This window comes from Ptychodera flava, chromosome 14, assembly GCF_041260155.1.
Source record: "Ptychodera flava strain L36383 chromosome 14, AS_Pfla_20210202, whole genome shotgun sequence".
Classification (NCBI taxonomy): Eukaryota; Metazoa; Hemichordata; class Enteropneusta; family Ptychoderidae; genus Ptychodera; species Ptychodera flava.
This window is the reverse complement of record NC_091941.1, coordinates 29,714,315-29,729,811: the sequence shown is the minus strand read 5'-3', so window position 1 is coordinate 29,729,811 and position 15,497 is coordinate 29,714,315. Positions and strand designations below refer to the sequence as shown.

Genomic DNA, 15,497 nt, shown 5'->3' with positions numbered 1-15,497 from the left:
CATATGTTGTGTCGGACTGAGTAGAGAACCAACGAACAAATTAACTCAAGAGGGCGCCGTTTTGAAGATTCCAGAAGCGAGCTCGAAGCGAGCTGCGATTAATCGTCGAATGTAGACAGGCAAATTGCGATCGACAAACAGATGAAAGTGATATATCCAAGATGGACAAGCCTCAGATAATTGCTCACGTACAGAAGTCCTTAAATTACACTTTATTCGACGCCAAGTGGATCCCCTGTAGTGCCAAGTTTGTTGTACTAGGCTGTCATCCGCGTCAAACAGGTGCTTTTCAAATCTATGAGGTAACACACGGAGATGTCAAACTTTTACACGAGGTAAGCTATAAATTTAATCATTCGTCACCCCGCCTTGTCAGCTGTGCAGTTTACATATTTCATAAAATTATGAACCTCACGAGATCACGTCTTCTGAATGGAAGGTTTCGTCATAGGAAGAGACTTTGGTTCAGGCATTTATAACGTTGCCAAGGTAACAGCAACAGCTAATTGCTTGCCAATGCGGGACTTGCTCACCTTCACCGCAATAGATTGTGCCTCTAACAACAATTTTACATCCACAATTTAGCGTTTACCTTGATGATCTCATTATAAATCTCTGAAGACCATGGCAGAGAGTGTCATCAAAATTAAAGTAGATCTATACAGAACCAAATTCACGTCAGTGTAAGTTATTAACAATGTAATGAAATAGCAAAAGCTGATGGTTGTTTTCTCATCATTTTATAAAATGAATGTTTTATATCATTCTGTGTTGGTATTTCAGATATTTGTTTTTAAATATTGCTCTGCCAATTCAAGTGAACCAGAAACTTAATATGTGGGCAAGGTTATTTAGAAAAGAATAGTTAGGAAGGAATCATGGCTTTGTTGGCATTTGAGCTTGATTTGCAGAAAGTGAGACAGCTCAAAATAATCCATTCTGTAAAAATTGAAACAAAATATCTGTTTTATTGTTATCAGCTGACACATTATTAGCATTTCCAATGCAATGGAACTTTGTAAACTCTAACCTCACTAAATCATCGAGATTAATAAGAATTTTTCTTAGTGGCATGAATATTTCATTTGTCTGTTGCTTTGTTGAAAGGGGTACCGAAGAATATCTAGTGAAGTTAGTGTGAAGTACAATGTAACATGTACTTTGAAATTGTGTGTTTCAATAAAAAATTCCTGTGTAACATTTGTGGTATTGTCTATTATAATGAAAAAGTTAGTATGGACTCTGAAGAGGGTGTTGAAACCAAGCAATTTCAAAGAGGCTGGGGTCATAAAACAAGCATCTTCTGGTCCACATGGCTTGGTTAGGTTGGCTTAGGATAATCTCCCTAACCAACCTGTGTGTGAATGCTCCAGATAATATCTAAAGCATCTTAACCCAAGCTTGATTTGTGAGGGCCAATCACAGCCACTGGTAAACCGGAAATATAGCCAAACAAAGGCAATCTCTAATGTTGCGTTTGTCCTTGTTAAGGACTCAACACACATGTTGTTCACTAATCGTCATGGTTACAGGATCTTTGGATACAGGTCAACACACTGCCTGATCAAATCGTGCTTTGACCATGGCCATAAAATGCTTCAAAGTACATGTAGATTCATTTGTGACTGTAGTGAGCGGTTTTAGTTGGTTCTTTTGACCGCAAACTCTCGCCAGACACCTCACAGTTCTGACTGAATAGTATCAGAGATTTGATTTAATTGCTTTTCTCTCTGGTAGCATCACAGTTTCATAGTGACAGTGATTGTTTCCCACAATGCTATTTCATTTACTAAAAATTGGAAGATTCAGCATGCAAGTTGTATGGTACATCACCTTTTTGGTAGGGTCAACAGTGCAAAGCCAAAAGGTTTGGTATGCTTGTAATGGTGACATTGCTCTCCCTCTAGTAAATATAAAATCGAGTTTGCTCCGTTCATTGATTGTTGGTCAAATTATTGGTTGAAATAAAATGCCTGTGACATGTTCCTCGACTGGAGATCACGTGAAGGTGTTGTCATTTGAAGAGAAAAGTGCAGTGAGTAGGAATGAGTTACATGATTGGCGGCCTACAGGCCATTTCTGGCTGAGCAATGGTGCTAGTTGTCAAAAAGACAATTTATAGCCCATTATGGCAAGGGTTGTCTCAAGGGAGGGTCTTTGCCCAAAGAAACACCCTTGGCTAGCGAAGTTGAAAACAAGAAAAGGGATTCTTTCTTTAACCAAGAAAAAATGTACCATTCTGTTCACCTAATCTACAGCACCCATTGCTTTTATGCTTTAAAGTTAAGGAGAGTCCATGTTGTGTTGGTGAAACTTGATTATGTGGCTATAGCCAAACTGTGTTTGCACATGTAGGCATATTGTGACCAAAAGAACACTGGTATTTCTCTTGATCTTGCAGACAGAGAAGACAAAAGCCTTCAAATGTGGCACATTTGGTGCCTCTAGTCTTCAACAGAGAAACTTTGCAACAGGTGATTTTGATGGAAAACTCATGATATGGTAAGTGTACAAGGTTTCTCCTATGACGAGTTATTGATCAGTGACTGTTTATCTTATTGTAGGCAGGCTTGAGCTTTCCACTTTTGTTCTCAATAAATAGTTGTGATGTTAGAGTTGATCGTAAGCTAAATTCCTGCCAAGAGCCTGTTGGAATTCAGATGCCATTTATTTTCTACAGAATTTATCATCATTATTCATATGAAATTCAAAAATTACTGACAATTTTTTACCCTTTTGGATAGATCATTTTGCTTCTTGCTGTGAACCTTTTATTCCTTGTTCCCTTCTTGTTCCTTGTTCATGACTGCCAAATTATTAAAACTAAGTGTGATCCGTTCACAAGGGAAAGAGGGATAGTTTTGACAATGTGAGGGGACCATATGGTTCTGCAAATTACAGTACTTGAGAACTTCAAGCAGGGAAAAAAATGGCGATTGAGATGACCAGCTAAATGTCTCAGTGACACCGACAGACAAAAATATTGTCTGGAAAAGTGAGTGTTACCATTTACCCAAGCATATGGTGAAACAAATATTAGACATAATGCAACACAGAAACTGAATTCATAGAAAGTTGAAGGTGTTGTGGGAAAATTTCATACTATCAGCAATATTACATGAATTGATGTCTACGTACTAAAGATATATGTACATGTATCTGTCAATGCCTTTGCAGGGACTTAGAAAAGACAGAAATGCCAATATACTCAGTCAAAGGACATAAAGAAATTATCAACTGTATTGATGGTGTCGGTGGTCTTGGTGTTGGCGAAGGTGCACCTGAAATAGTCACTGGCAGTAGAGATGGTAAGATGTCAGCCATATCAACAGAGAAATAGCCACACTGCAAAATATCTGATCGTTGAATACATGCATATTGTATTGATGTACATCAATGGTGCTTTGATATCATCAGCATCACATGTTAGAAGAAGACAAACCAGATATACGGTACCACTTACGAGTACTTCCGGATCTGTTAATGGAATAAAAACCATCAAAGTCTGTGTTAATAGCAGTGGTCTGCATTCACTGGTGTGTTGGTGATTAATGGTTTCTGCTGATACTGAGGTGAATTGCAAAGAAAGTCTGCATGCTTCAGTCAGATCTTCAAAGTATTCACTGCATTTCATGATTTTTAAAATGTGTATTTTCATCCATCAGGTACAGTCAAGGTGTGGGACCCGCGTCAGAAAGATGAGCATGTGGCCAAGATGGAACCAGCTGACGGTGAAACAAAGAGAGATTGTTGGACTGTAGCGTTTGGTAGATATTGCGTTTTATCATTAATTATGTTATCACAATTTTGTTTTATAATAACTATTAATTTAATTGAACTCAGATATGGCGATATTGTGATAGTGTTGTAATTGTTCACACAATATCAAAGGAAATGTGAAACATACTTTAGTTTCTCAGTAAAAATTGAGTAACATATATGTTGAAGAGACATTGTTCATATGAATAGAATGGCATAGACATGTCACACACTTACCAAATACTTTAGCAAGACTTGTTTGTACATGTACCTGTGTGTGCTGGACCTTGGGCCAACAAAATCATAACGAGGTTTTCTGATTCATAGAACAATTTAACGAGGAGGGAATTTCATAGCAGTATGTGTAATTCAGTTAAACAAGCAAGTTTTTTCCTTTTTCCATATTCGCAGGTCATGCCCATAATCAAGCAGATCGGATGGTTGCAGCTGGTTATGATAACGGTGATATTAAAATGTTTGATCTGAGGAAAATGGCACTGAGATGGGAAACCAATATTGGCAATGGAGTGAGTGTCAAGTAAAATACTAATTTTGGAATAAAGGGCCTCTTGAATATATTGCTCATATCTATGCAATATCGGTAAAAATGCTCTTACTTTCCCATATTGCTCACAGTTCATCCCATGATAACTCTGCAAGTATATTGTTAAATTTTGGACAATACCAGTCTCCATGACTCATATATGCTCTGTCTTTACTCTAGATTTGTGGCCTGGAATTTGACAGAAAGGACATCATTATGAACAAACTTGTGGCGACAACGCTAGAAGCTAAGTTCCACGTCTTTGATTTAAGGACGCAACATCCTCAGAAGGGCTTTGCCTATTGTACTGAAAAGGTAAGTCATGCCGGTGACCTCTTGACCAGTGTCATCAGCATTGAAGTGTCAATCACTTTTCTAAAACCACCAACAATGCATGTATAAGCGCTTGAAAATTATTCCATCCACATCTGATACCATGAAATATGTTTATGAATAGTATCAGTCTTCAATAATTCAGATCAGGGAGAAAGCTGACACTGAACACAGTAAATCTCCTTTCTGAGTTCCTATCACAGACAGCAAGTGTAACCATTTCATTTCTGTTCCTGTAACTTAATTTGCTGAGACATTGTCAGTACATAAATGAATGTTCACATCCAAAATGACGGAAATATACATGTCAAGTTTTCTTAAGACATGATCTGTATGGCCTCAGAGTTTGAGTACTGTTCTTAAATTAGCTACTTTGAACAATATTTTATGTAATATTACTCATTGTGTATTGATCTACAGGCACACAAATCGACAATCTGGGGCGCAAAACATTTGCCACAGAACAGAGATGTATTTATGACTCTAGGAGGCAGCGGAACATGCAATCTGTGGAAATAGTAAGTACAAGTGACTGTTGAAAAGTATCATGTTGTAATTGGTGTGTGATTGAAAGTAGTGTACATCAAATTTTGAGAGTGTTCAAAACACATGAAGCTGGAAATGAAACAGCCTGCGATAAAGCCCTGTGTGGTCACCTTAGTAACCAATAGAGTAAAGATCACAAAGTCTGGGATTGTAGTCTTTGCTGGTATTTTTCAGCTGAAGTCTTGACACAGTAAAATCTTTTCTAAAGTAGAATTTCAAAGTTATTGTGAAGTTTCATTACTATGCAGTATGCTGTGCAAGGCTTGATAAACATATTGTGACCTGAAATTTCTAAGAAATTAAAAGCCATGGACATTTTAAAAGATGAAACAGAAGGCAAGGAGAACAACTTTCATCTTGACTAGGTATGGGTAGCTATCTTGTAAACCAACAAAAAGGAAAATTGGTTAATTTCACAAAGTTTTGGGAAATTAACAAACTCTGCAGGAAACATTGTTTGGCAGTTCATTGCCTTCTGATGTGAATCCATATTATCCAATCCCGTTTCAGTGAGTATCCGGGAAAGAGAAGTAGAGAAGATAAAAATGGCATTGCTGAAGGAGTTCCAGGAACTGTTCATCTCTTGCAAAATGTAACGCTTGCTACACAACCGATAGCATCATATGACTGGAGTTCAGACAAGGAAGGACTAGCTGTGTGTACAGCCTTTGATCAGACACTTAGGGTACTCATAGTCACTAAATTGAACAGAGTGTAATGTGCCCTGTATTGGTGTACAGTGTTGATTTCTTGTACAGTGTCAATTTCTTGATTGGTGCAAGAGCAAGGAAGAAATCGACATTCTCTGTGTGTATTGTGGTCATGGATTGCATTTCCTGACTGAGTGGGGAAAAACTGAAAAAGATTGCCGCGTCTTAAGAGAAACGGCAGCCATCAAGGTTTATACCACCTGATAAAAGTACCATAGACTATTTGTCGTGCTGCTGATATAGTCTGTCTTCTTATCTCATTGAAAATCTACAGCAAGTCAATTTAACATGTACTAGTACCTCAGACCTTCCTGTCCTACATGTTTCTTTAACAGACTGTTATTTATTCAAGTATGACATGATCGCAATCAAATGTAAGATCTATGTTGACAGTAAATAAAGGGAAGTTACTTTTGTTTGTTTTTTATCATGATGATCGTGGTCGTAATGAATTGAATGGTTATGTGATTGTGTATGTGTCTGAACTATGTCAACCATTTTTGCATGGAGGTGGCCATGTTTGAGTGGGGCATTTATCAATCTTCATGAAGTTCACCAGTTTATGGTTACATCTATTTACACATCTTCCACCCTTAGACACATCACAACAATCAGTGACAAGAATCTCTCAGAGGATGAAAATATTAATTTTCAATATCAGAAAAATTTGTCAAATCTGGCGTGATTTAGACTTCTGACGACAAAAATTGCATAGTGGTGACCCATGGAATCTTCCACAAAAAATATTTAAAATCTTCGGCGAAATGATTTCCCTTTCCATTTTAAACTTTATTTTGTACCACAAAATTGATACAATCACAAAAAATAAATTGATAGAATAACAAAATAATATGTATGAGAATATGTTTTAATTACGCACCATGATAATGGTTACTGGTAGTACTTTCCAAATGCATAGATAAGCATACAGGTAGTCTATCCCTACAGCTTTGTGAGGCAACGAGTGACCATCACCTCCGTGGCTTCTCCTAGATCCTCTCCACGTGGCGTCTCATAACAACAGCAAAGACATCTTCCAAATCTTACTGTCTACACAGCCTTTCACATTTTGCTGAGCACCTACTGATACACTGGCTTTTACAGTATAATGAGAAACAATGCTACACCTTCCGCTTAAATGAAAATGTGTTTTTCATGAACTGCAACACAAACATGTTCATATTTCATTGCTAGCGCTAGCGTACTCATGACTGATATATACTGGCGTAAAATTGTTTAGCAACGGTACTACCCAAGTTTTAGCGTCCATAAAACCAACAGTTATGTTATCCATGGTACAAGAATTTACTCAGAAATGACCTTTAGTTCAGCCTCTGTTGTCATTGAAAAAAAGAAACACCATGAAACAAAGAGTCAATTGAGATGGAAATCTCAATCAGAATCAAAGATTTTCATCTCAATAGTTGCCATGGTATGTGCAGCCACAGCTATTCTACACTGAATTTTACAAACTAAGAAGTTCAAGCTGATCTTGACAGGGATATATTTCTGTAAAGGCACATATTTCTGAAGAATGTAACACAAGATGCTGAAAAAGGTTGTGGCAGTCATCTAAAAATATACTTTTATCACCCTTGAGTTATTTGGAATTCATTAGAATAAAACCTGACCAAGTATTGCCAAAACACAAACAACTAGTAAGTAACAAATTGAAATCTTTGGCTGACTACAACAATGCAGCATTTCTTCAGGAACCCCTCTTCCTGTGTTCCCATTGACTTTGATTTCACTGGCATGCATGCAGCTGCAGACTTTACTGATAATCAGTTTCAGAAACCAACAGTAAAAATTTATTTACCTTCATACGAGTCTTTAGTGATCACTGCAAAAAACGAGGGTCGTTTTTGCCAACGTATGTCATACATATTGTACTGACAAAGTGCAGAGTGTGGGAATGGTATATCTTGCAATGCAAAGAACAGCTAGGGTGACCATATTGTAGGGTCAAGGTATCTGTCAGGTGCATCAGATTGGAAGGAAGATATGACAAAAAGAAACAAACAAGACCCTTTGGAAATCATGGGGCTCAGTAGCATCAGTGAACAAACCTTGAAGTTTTCATAAATGCATATAAATTAATTGCACCAACAATTAGCAAATAATCCTTTAAAGGGAATAAATAAAATCTCATTATCACCTTCAGAAATTGATAAATATACCCTGAAAAACTCAACACAATAATTTAATATTAATGCCGTCACTACTGTTGATTTTCAAATATTTGTGTCAGCCTGTATCAACCTGTAAACTTCAAACGTCAATGAATCTCATTATTTAAAATAATAGATAAAGTATGTCTGGAAAACTTTATTATGCTCTTGCCACAATGTATTTCTTGTGGAAAATTTAAAATATTTCTGATGTTACATGCTGGGATTTGACTTTTAATACTTCTTTTTCAGCCTTAAATGAAAATCAGTATTTCAGTATATGTTTGTGTCCACACTTGAATTTGAAATGACATACAAAAGTATAACAACGGAATTAAACACCATTCAAAGGCACCATGTTGAAATAACTGATTTGGAATAATTTGCCTGCAAAGAACAGAATCATCAGACAATGTTCTAATAGTTATATAACAAACTTCAAGGAACATAATGGGAAGTAATACAAGTGAATATCGTTTAACAATACAGAAGTCGTTTTGAAACCTTTGGTAGACTCCGTCATGCAGTGAGAGTTTGCTTAAGGAGTCAAAAAGACAATGTGATATACCGTTTCAGTACCTCATTTCGTGCCGAACCCCCCCCCCCCTCCCCATAACCATGGATTAAAACTGCAGCATAACTTTTGTAGATTTTGATTTTGAATCCACTGAAATCTATCAGTTTTCTGAAAAAACAAAATCTTCTAGGGTCAATTTCATCCAACTCATAATCATAGGTTTGTTATTCACACAGATGCTTAGCTGCATCAATCCCTTGCACTGCTTTTCCCTAGGTACAAATGATTGCATGCCATAGGCACTGTAATCAATCGTGAATGTTGTTCATACAAATTGAGATTGTTGGTCTGAGCTGAGCAACCATGATCTTGCTTGCATCAATGTCAGTTTCTAATCTCTTGGACCAATCATCTTGATGGGTTTTACCCAATCATCAAACTGTTCATCTGTAAGATAACCCAGTTTCACGGCGGCTTCCTTCAGCGTTGTGCCCTCAGCGTGAGCCCGCTTTGCAATTGCTGCAGCTTTGTCGTAGCCTATGTATGGGTTCAGGCTGGTCACCAACATGAGAGATTCCTTCAAGTACCTGCTAATCTGTACATCATTCGGTTGTATCCCCACGACACAGTTCTGGGTGAAAGACGCACAGGCATCACCAAGGAGACGGACTGACTGCAAAACATTGGCAGCGATCATTGGTTTGAACACATTCAGTTCAAGATGTCCGTTGCTAGCCCCGATTGTGACTGCCGTGTGGTTACCCATCACCTGGGCTGCAACCATGGTAACTGCTTCACACTGCGTGGGATTGACCTTTCCTAATGGGTCATGAAAAGGACAACAGAATATTAGAGAGAAATGACAAAAAGTGGACATACATGTATTTTAATAATTGATAATTGTAATATGGTACCCTCCAAATCTCACTTTTTCCATCGTGAACCAAATTATCCAGCAAGTCTCTATTGCCATGCGTTTTCATCGTGCACAGAGCTCATAGAGCTAAAAATTTATCCTTGTAGTTCTGATGTTGTGGATACATTTTCCATTTTAACTGTCCTAACATGGTTCAACCCCATTAATTTTGTCAGTATAGTTGTATCAGTATGACAGGAAACAGTGATGGAAAGGACTATAATATTCTTGCAATATTTTGCTAAAATTGTCATGCTATATGCTTACCAGGCATAATGCTGCTACCAGGTTCATTTTCTGGCAGAATTAATTCCCCAATGCCACACCTTGGCCCTGATCCAAGCAGCCGTATGTCATTTGCTATTTTCATCAAGCTGCATGCTATAACATTGAGGGCGCCATGCACTTCAACCAGTGCATCATGGGCAGCTAGTGCTTCGAACTTATTGGGAGATGTTGTGAAAGGTAGACCTAGAAAAAGATTAAACTTGCCAATGAGATCGTACTGAGCGATAGTCAACATTTTCTTTAGTGATATAAAATCTGATGAAGTCTATTTGTATGTTTCTTTACATTCACAAAATGGTCATCTGACTGCATGAAAGTGGCACCGAATCCAATTATTGGTACATGTATCATTGTTTGTGACTTGTTTCCATAAATCTAGAGATAAATCAATAGTGAAATCTAATGTAGTGTTCTAATGCAGCATGGCAGGGTTTTGTTTCTTAGATCAAAAAATTTAAGAAAGTTTTCTATCCAGTTGTCTTAACATTTTAACTGATGGTTTCTTACTTGAGAGTTCAGCAATTTTGGCGGCAACTCTCTCGGCAAATCCTATGCGGGTATTAATGCCTGTACCAACAGCTGTACCACCTGGTGAGTTAAAAACAAGAAAACCAATCACTGTACACAGATTTGCATACCACCTGGTGAGTGAAAACAAGATAACCAATCACTGTACACAGATTTGCATACCGCCTGGTGAGTGAAAACAAGACAATCAATCACTGTACATAGATCTGCATACCACACAGTACAATAAATTACCCACAATTCTCTTCGATTTGTATCCTTGAAGGTTTCTTTTCTTATAACTTTTTCAGTTCTGTATGCAAGCAATAATGTGCAGCATCAGAATAATTGATAAATAATATCAAGTAAAAGTACGGTTAGAAATTTCAGTGAAAGTTTCCAAATAACCATTAAACAACCATGGAAATCACGTTCTGTAGGTCCTACAAATGCCATACTTTTTAGGTAGCAAGTTACGACGAACTGAAGGGTCATTGTCTGAGAAAACTTTGAATGCAAATTTCTTTTGTCATTTCCATTGGAAATAATCAATATCCTTTTGTTTCAAAAACAGGTGCGACTAGTGTCCCTAATTTCCATTACATTATTCTGTATGGCTGAAGACACAATCAGTGGAAAATTTTACAAAAATGCTATCTCCTCTCTCAATCTTGCATTATTTTCAAACCATTTAAAATGAGAATTGAGAAGAATGGTTTCCTTAAAAGTACAGTTCAGAATTTTTACAACTAGTCTATGAATTTGTCTACACATGGGAGACCTGGTAGACTTCTCCGGCTGACTCGCAGCGTGTTTGCAAGGTTATATCTGATTGGTCGATTGTCACTATTCACAGCCACTTAGGGAGTCTATTGTATTGTTTTCATTATATTGGTAAGATTCAGCCACCCAATTGGATAACAGCTTCGAAATCGATGCGAGTCGGCTCGACTTCTCTGGGGAATCTCTGAGGATACAAATCGCAATGAATTATGGGAAATCTACGGTACTGTGTACCACCTGGTGAGTAAAAACAAGAAAACCAATCACTGTACACAGATTTGCATACCGCCTGGTGAGTGAAAACAAGACAACCAATCACTGTACACTGATTTGCATACCACCTGGTGAGTGAAAACAAGACAACCAATCACTGTACACAGATTTTCATGGATAGATTTAACCATAAAACATGACGGAGAAACAAATTCTTCAATGTACATTTGTTTAAAAGTAATTTGACAACACAAAAGAATTCCTTAAAGTTTGAAAATTCTATGTCTGCAAGACACCTACCTGCAGCTAGCTGATAAAGTCTTGGTAAAGTTCCAGACACCCTTTGCATACCATTTGATATCTGAGCAACATATCCACTGAGTTCCTGTCCTAGCGTCAAGGGTACAGCATCCTTCCAACAAGAAAACAAGTATAGATACTTGAAGTAAAACAGAACAGTATGATTTCTTTTCATCAATAATAATTTGTCACATACTGATGTATATTCTATGCTAATTACATGTAAAATGCTTTTGGAAAGGGTTTCCAATAAAGTGTCTTTACATTCATCTTACCTGTAAATGTGTTCTACCAATCTTAACAATATCAGCAAATTTCTGGGATTTCTCATCGAGGGCATCGTGCAGTATTCTAAGACCTGGAAGCAATCGTTCATTGATCTCCTGGGCCACAGCTATATGCATTGCTGTTGGAAATGTGTCATTTGAACTCTGTAGAAAGAAAGAAATGTAGGCTTTGAAATGTTGTTGCTTACTATTTTTGTTTTTTTCTTTGAACAATAATATGTGAACTTGATTTGAAATGTGAAAATTGTACATTATCCCAACTCGATCTACAAACTCTATGAGATTTGAGAATGTATTTGTAAAATATGTGTTATACAATGATTTCAAACTTGGTAATCTTTGCAAATCTTTGTTGCAAATGATAAACTATTTTAGTTTTATTTGAAAAATCTCTGGTCCATTTTTTATTTTTTTTAAATTTAATGTAAATGAAAACTTTCACAAAGCATTCTGTAACATGAAACCTGTGTCTGAACAAGAACAAGTTCCTTTTCTTTTCTTTTTATTTCAAAGTGTTTCTTTCAAAGATCTGGTGTGAAATACCTGGCTCTTGTTGACATGGTCATTTGGGTGTATTAGGTTCTTTGTTCCCACAGTGCCTCCCATCATCTCAGTGGCCCTGTTACCGATCACTTCATTCACATTCATGTTGGTTTGGGTTCCTGAGCCGGTCTGCCATATCACCAATGGGAAGTGCTCATCCAGTTTGCCTGCTATGACCTGACCATTTACAGAGACAGGAGTTAACAAAAGTAAGGAAGTATATCACAATGAATGCATTGTTGTCTGAATGCAAATTTAGCTGCTGTGAATCACAGATAAAATGGACACTATCATGCACAGTGTACTTACATTGTTCAAGCATGTTTATGTAATACAAAACATTATTGAATCTTGCATTCATAGAGTTATTTTTTTGTAAATGCTCTACGTGTTATGCCAACTAATTTTACAGATTATCATGGAAACTGAAACAAAACTGAAGAAAACATGTTTTAAGCAAGTACAGTTTGTGCACATCAATGGTGTACAGTTAGGATATTACTTGGGATGGGGGTGGTAAGGGGTGTTCCCTTCATTAGATATATACTGATTAGACTATTGAAGCAAATATCTGAAAATGACTGACAATTTTACTTATTTTTCAACCTAGTCAGCAAGTGATACTATAGGCAGCATTTCATCAACACTTCATGAGTGACATTGTCTTGCCATCTCCACATCAAACTTTTATAATTTTCTAGCAAAAAGCAATAGTCCCTATTACTGAATCCAGTCTTTGGATAAAACGTGCAATCATACTGGTAAGATTTGAGGTGTAATTAAGTGTTATGATGTACCTCCTTGAAAAAGAATTACTACATTAAAAATATGTTGAAAGCCTACCTCATCAGCTGCTTTTTGAATATATTCAGCTTTTTCTTTGTCTAAACCATAGTCTTCATTAACAGCTGCAGCCGCCTTCTTCAACAATCCAAACGCTCTTATCAGAGGTATCTGGAAAAAAAACAGTGTCAGGTAGTCACAATAGAAGCAATGAAAACAACTGGATAAAATAAAAGTTAAAAAAGTTTGGCAGCATTGTGAGTAAAGTTTTGACGGTGCTGGGGGTGAAAAAGGGCATCAGAAAGACTAAAATGATGTACCGGTATGTCTATAAGATATAGACACTGTTAAACAACAGTAACACACACCACATACACTGACATACAACCTGCAGAAAACATTTTAGGTGACATATTGCCTGAATTTGTTTCTTAAGATCTTGGGATATGAATCTTAACATTAGCTTTCCAGGAGTGTTTTATTAGTGAACTTCTGTTGCAGATGATCATCAATGTCACAAAAAGCCTTCATGATGACAAACACTGGACATGCTGACCACATGTACTTTGCTAGACGTGTTTTTTCCAGAAGTTAACACCCTCACATTTTCAGACCATTTTATGGGTTTTCTTGACTCTCCAGGAATGTATTTATGCCATCCTCACAAATGACTTTACCCTCACTAAGACTATACTGAGTCACTCAAGCTACAGTGCACTCCATGATGTTGCTCACACGTTCGCCCTTTTCACTTCTTTATACAAACAAAAACTATCTTCAAACTATTTTTCTGTATTCTGTTTATTATATAGTCTGTGTCAATCAACGAGTGAGTGCCCTATTTATTAACCTTCATTACAGTATGGCTCAGTTTGCATTGATATTGTCAACTTAATCTGCCAGATTGTGTCCACAGATTAGTCAATCAGCAGTCACTTATTAGGCGACATGATAGCTTCTACAGTGGAGTAGAAACAGATAACATGCGAACACAGAAAGTGTCTTCCCCTCAACTGTCTATGTATTTTTTATGAGGATGAACTAGTAACAAGGACAAAGAGAGAACATCTTTTAGAAGGCCACTATGACTTTAAGTATCCCAATACCCTATTATATATCATGTGCAGTACAAATTAGGTTTTAAGTTGTTACATGTGACTGAATGTTATAACTTACTGGCATTCTCTCATTGGTGCCACCAATGGGAAAGTTGCGTATGGATCTTGCTGTATTAGCACCATAGTATTTGTCAATTGGCACTTGGATTGGTCCAAAACTATCAACTTCAGTTCTGTAATTGCTCTGCAATAAAATACACATTTTTTCTTCTATCATATATGTCAATGTACAATATCAACAGTACTCAACCATGTTTATGGAAGACTAGATCCACACACACGTGTTTCAATGCCATTTTTTGGTGCAATCACCAAATAGCTGTGGGTCAGTTGTTGGTGTTTTAAGACGGTATTTCTGCTTTTTACAGGCTGGTTTTGACTTTTTTGGTACGATTTTTAACCCTGCCACCACCACAGCTATCATGGACCCATACCTCCATGATATAAAATTTTCATTGTTATTATCATTACTGGTATTACCTCCACAACATCGTGATATATTTGCTCAAACATAACTTGCGATTGGACTGTTGACAAGATTACAGACCTTGGAAGTGGTGGAGATTTGTTGACACTAGAGGCTGTTTGTGATATGATAAGTTTATCATGTTTGTTTCGGCTTCTGTTCACAACATAGTACATTGTGAAACTCGAAAGTGAATGTGAAAGTTGGTGAAGTATGGCATTGGCAAATATGTTGTGTTTCAGTGCTAGCTTTGATATTCCATCCAATAGCTGTCGGCTGATAGCTGCAGTGCTGTAGCTCGAGGTTTTGCCTGGGTATGTGGGTCGGACGACCCACATACCACGTAGGTACCAAAGAGCCAGAAGCGAGGTGAGTACACATTAGTCCGCTACCACGGGACCGGGACCAGACGGGGACATCGTGTCATATGAACGCGTCATCATCTTTCCCTCTCTACTTACCATCTTTCTTGCGATTGAAGCACTGCCGACTATATTACCACTTATAAACTTGTTGTGAGCATTAACAGCTTTGAAGTTACGACTTGCTCCTCTGACGAAAACCGACATGTGTGCGATTTAAACGGCAATTGATTCAGCTTATGTAATGTCTTCAGCACACGCATGCATGTTATACTTAACCCGGAAGTAATTATTCGACCTGACGGCGCCCATCGCACACCCATTTCTGGATGCTCTAACTGTCTTCGTCTA

At 37.4% G+C, this 15,497-nt stretch overlaps 2 protein-coding genes across 3 annotated transcripts; one reads left to right on the top strand and one right to left on the bottom strand.

Annotated features, from left to right (window-relative positions):
• Positions 1-45: 45 nt before the first annotated feature.
• LOC139150100 (dynein axonemal assembly factor 10-like) lies at positions 46-6,325 on the top strand. The gene is made up of 8 exons (XM_070722259.1): positions 46-335; positions 2,402-2,502; positions 3,178-3,308; positions 3,666-3,767; positions 4,171-4,286; positions 4,484-4,618; positions 5,057-5,154; positions 5,693-6,325. The coding sequence occupies exons 1-8, from the start codon at positions 162-164 to the stop codon at positions 5,898-5,900; spliced, it is 1,065 nt and encodes a 354-aa protein (XP_070578360.1). The 5' UTR covers positions 46-161; the 3' UTR covers positions 5,901-6,325.
• Positions 6,326-6,660: 335 nt separating this feature from the next.
• On the bottom strand, positions 6,661-15,432 carry LOC139150099 (fumarate hydratase, mitochondrial-like). 2 transcript variants are annotated; one of them, XR_011556192.1, is made up of 10 exons: positions 15,246-15,432; positions 14,377-14,502; positions 13,261-13,371; positions 12,418-12,594; positions 11,863-12,018; positions 11,588-11,699; positions 10,292-10,372; positions 9,764-9,967; positions 7,084-9,399; positions 6,661-6,987 (listed from the first exon to the last, which is right to left on the bottom strand). XR_011556192.1 is itself a non-coding variant. In XM_070722258.1 (9 exons), the coding sequence occupies exons 1-9, from the start codon at positions 15,351-15,353 to the stop codon at positions 8,972-8,974; spliced, it is 1,503 nt and encodes a 500-aa protein (XP_070578359.1). In that variant the 5' UTR covers positions 15,354-15,432; the 3' UTR covers positions 6,661-8,971. The 2 variants fall into 2 exon arrangements, 1 of the variants encoding a protein (XP_070578359.1); XM_070722258.1 differs by having other exon boundaries at positions 6,661-9,399.
• Positions 15,433-15,497: the final 65 nt, after the last annotated feature.

Bases quoted from the DNA above. Each gene is read 5' to 3' on its own strand.
- LOC139150099 (XM_070722258.1), bottom strand. From the start codon at position 15,353: ATGTCGGTTTTCGTCAGAGGAGCAAGTCGTAACTTCAAAGCTGTTAAT. The intron at 12,019-12,417 runs GTATTTCACACC...TTCTTTCTACAG, and splicing joins ACCATGTCAACAAGAGCCAG to AGTTCAAATGACACATTTCC. The intron at 9,968-10,291 runs GTAAGAAACCAT...ATCTTTTTCTAG, and splicing joins CAAAATTGCTGAACTCTCAA to GTCTACCTTTCACAACATCT.
- LOC139150100 (XM_070722259.1), top strand. From the start codon at position 162: ATGGACAAGCCTCAGATAATTGCTCACGTACAGAAGTCCTTAAATTAC. The intron at 336-2,401 runs GTAAGCTATAAA...TTGATCTTGCAG, and splicing joins ATGTCAAACTTTTACACGAG to ACAGAGAAGACAAAAGCCTT. The intron at 3,768-4,170 runs GTAGATATTGCG...CCATATTCGCAG, and splicing joins TTGTTGGACTGTAGCGTTTG to GTCATGCCCATAATCAAGCA.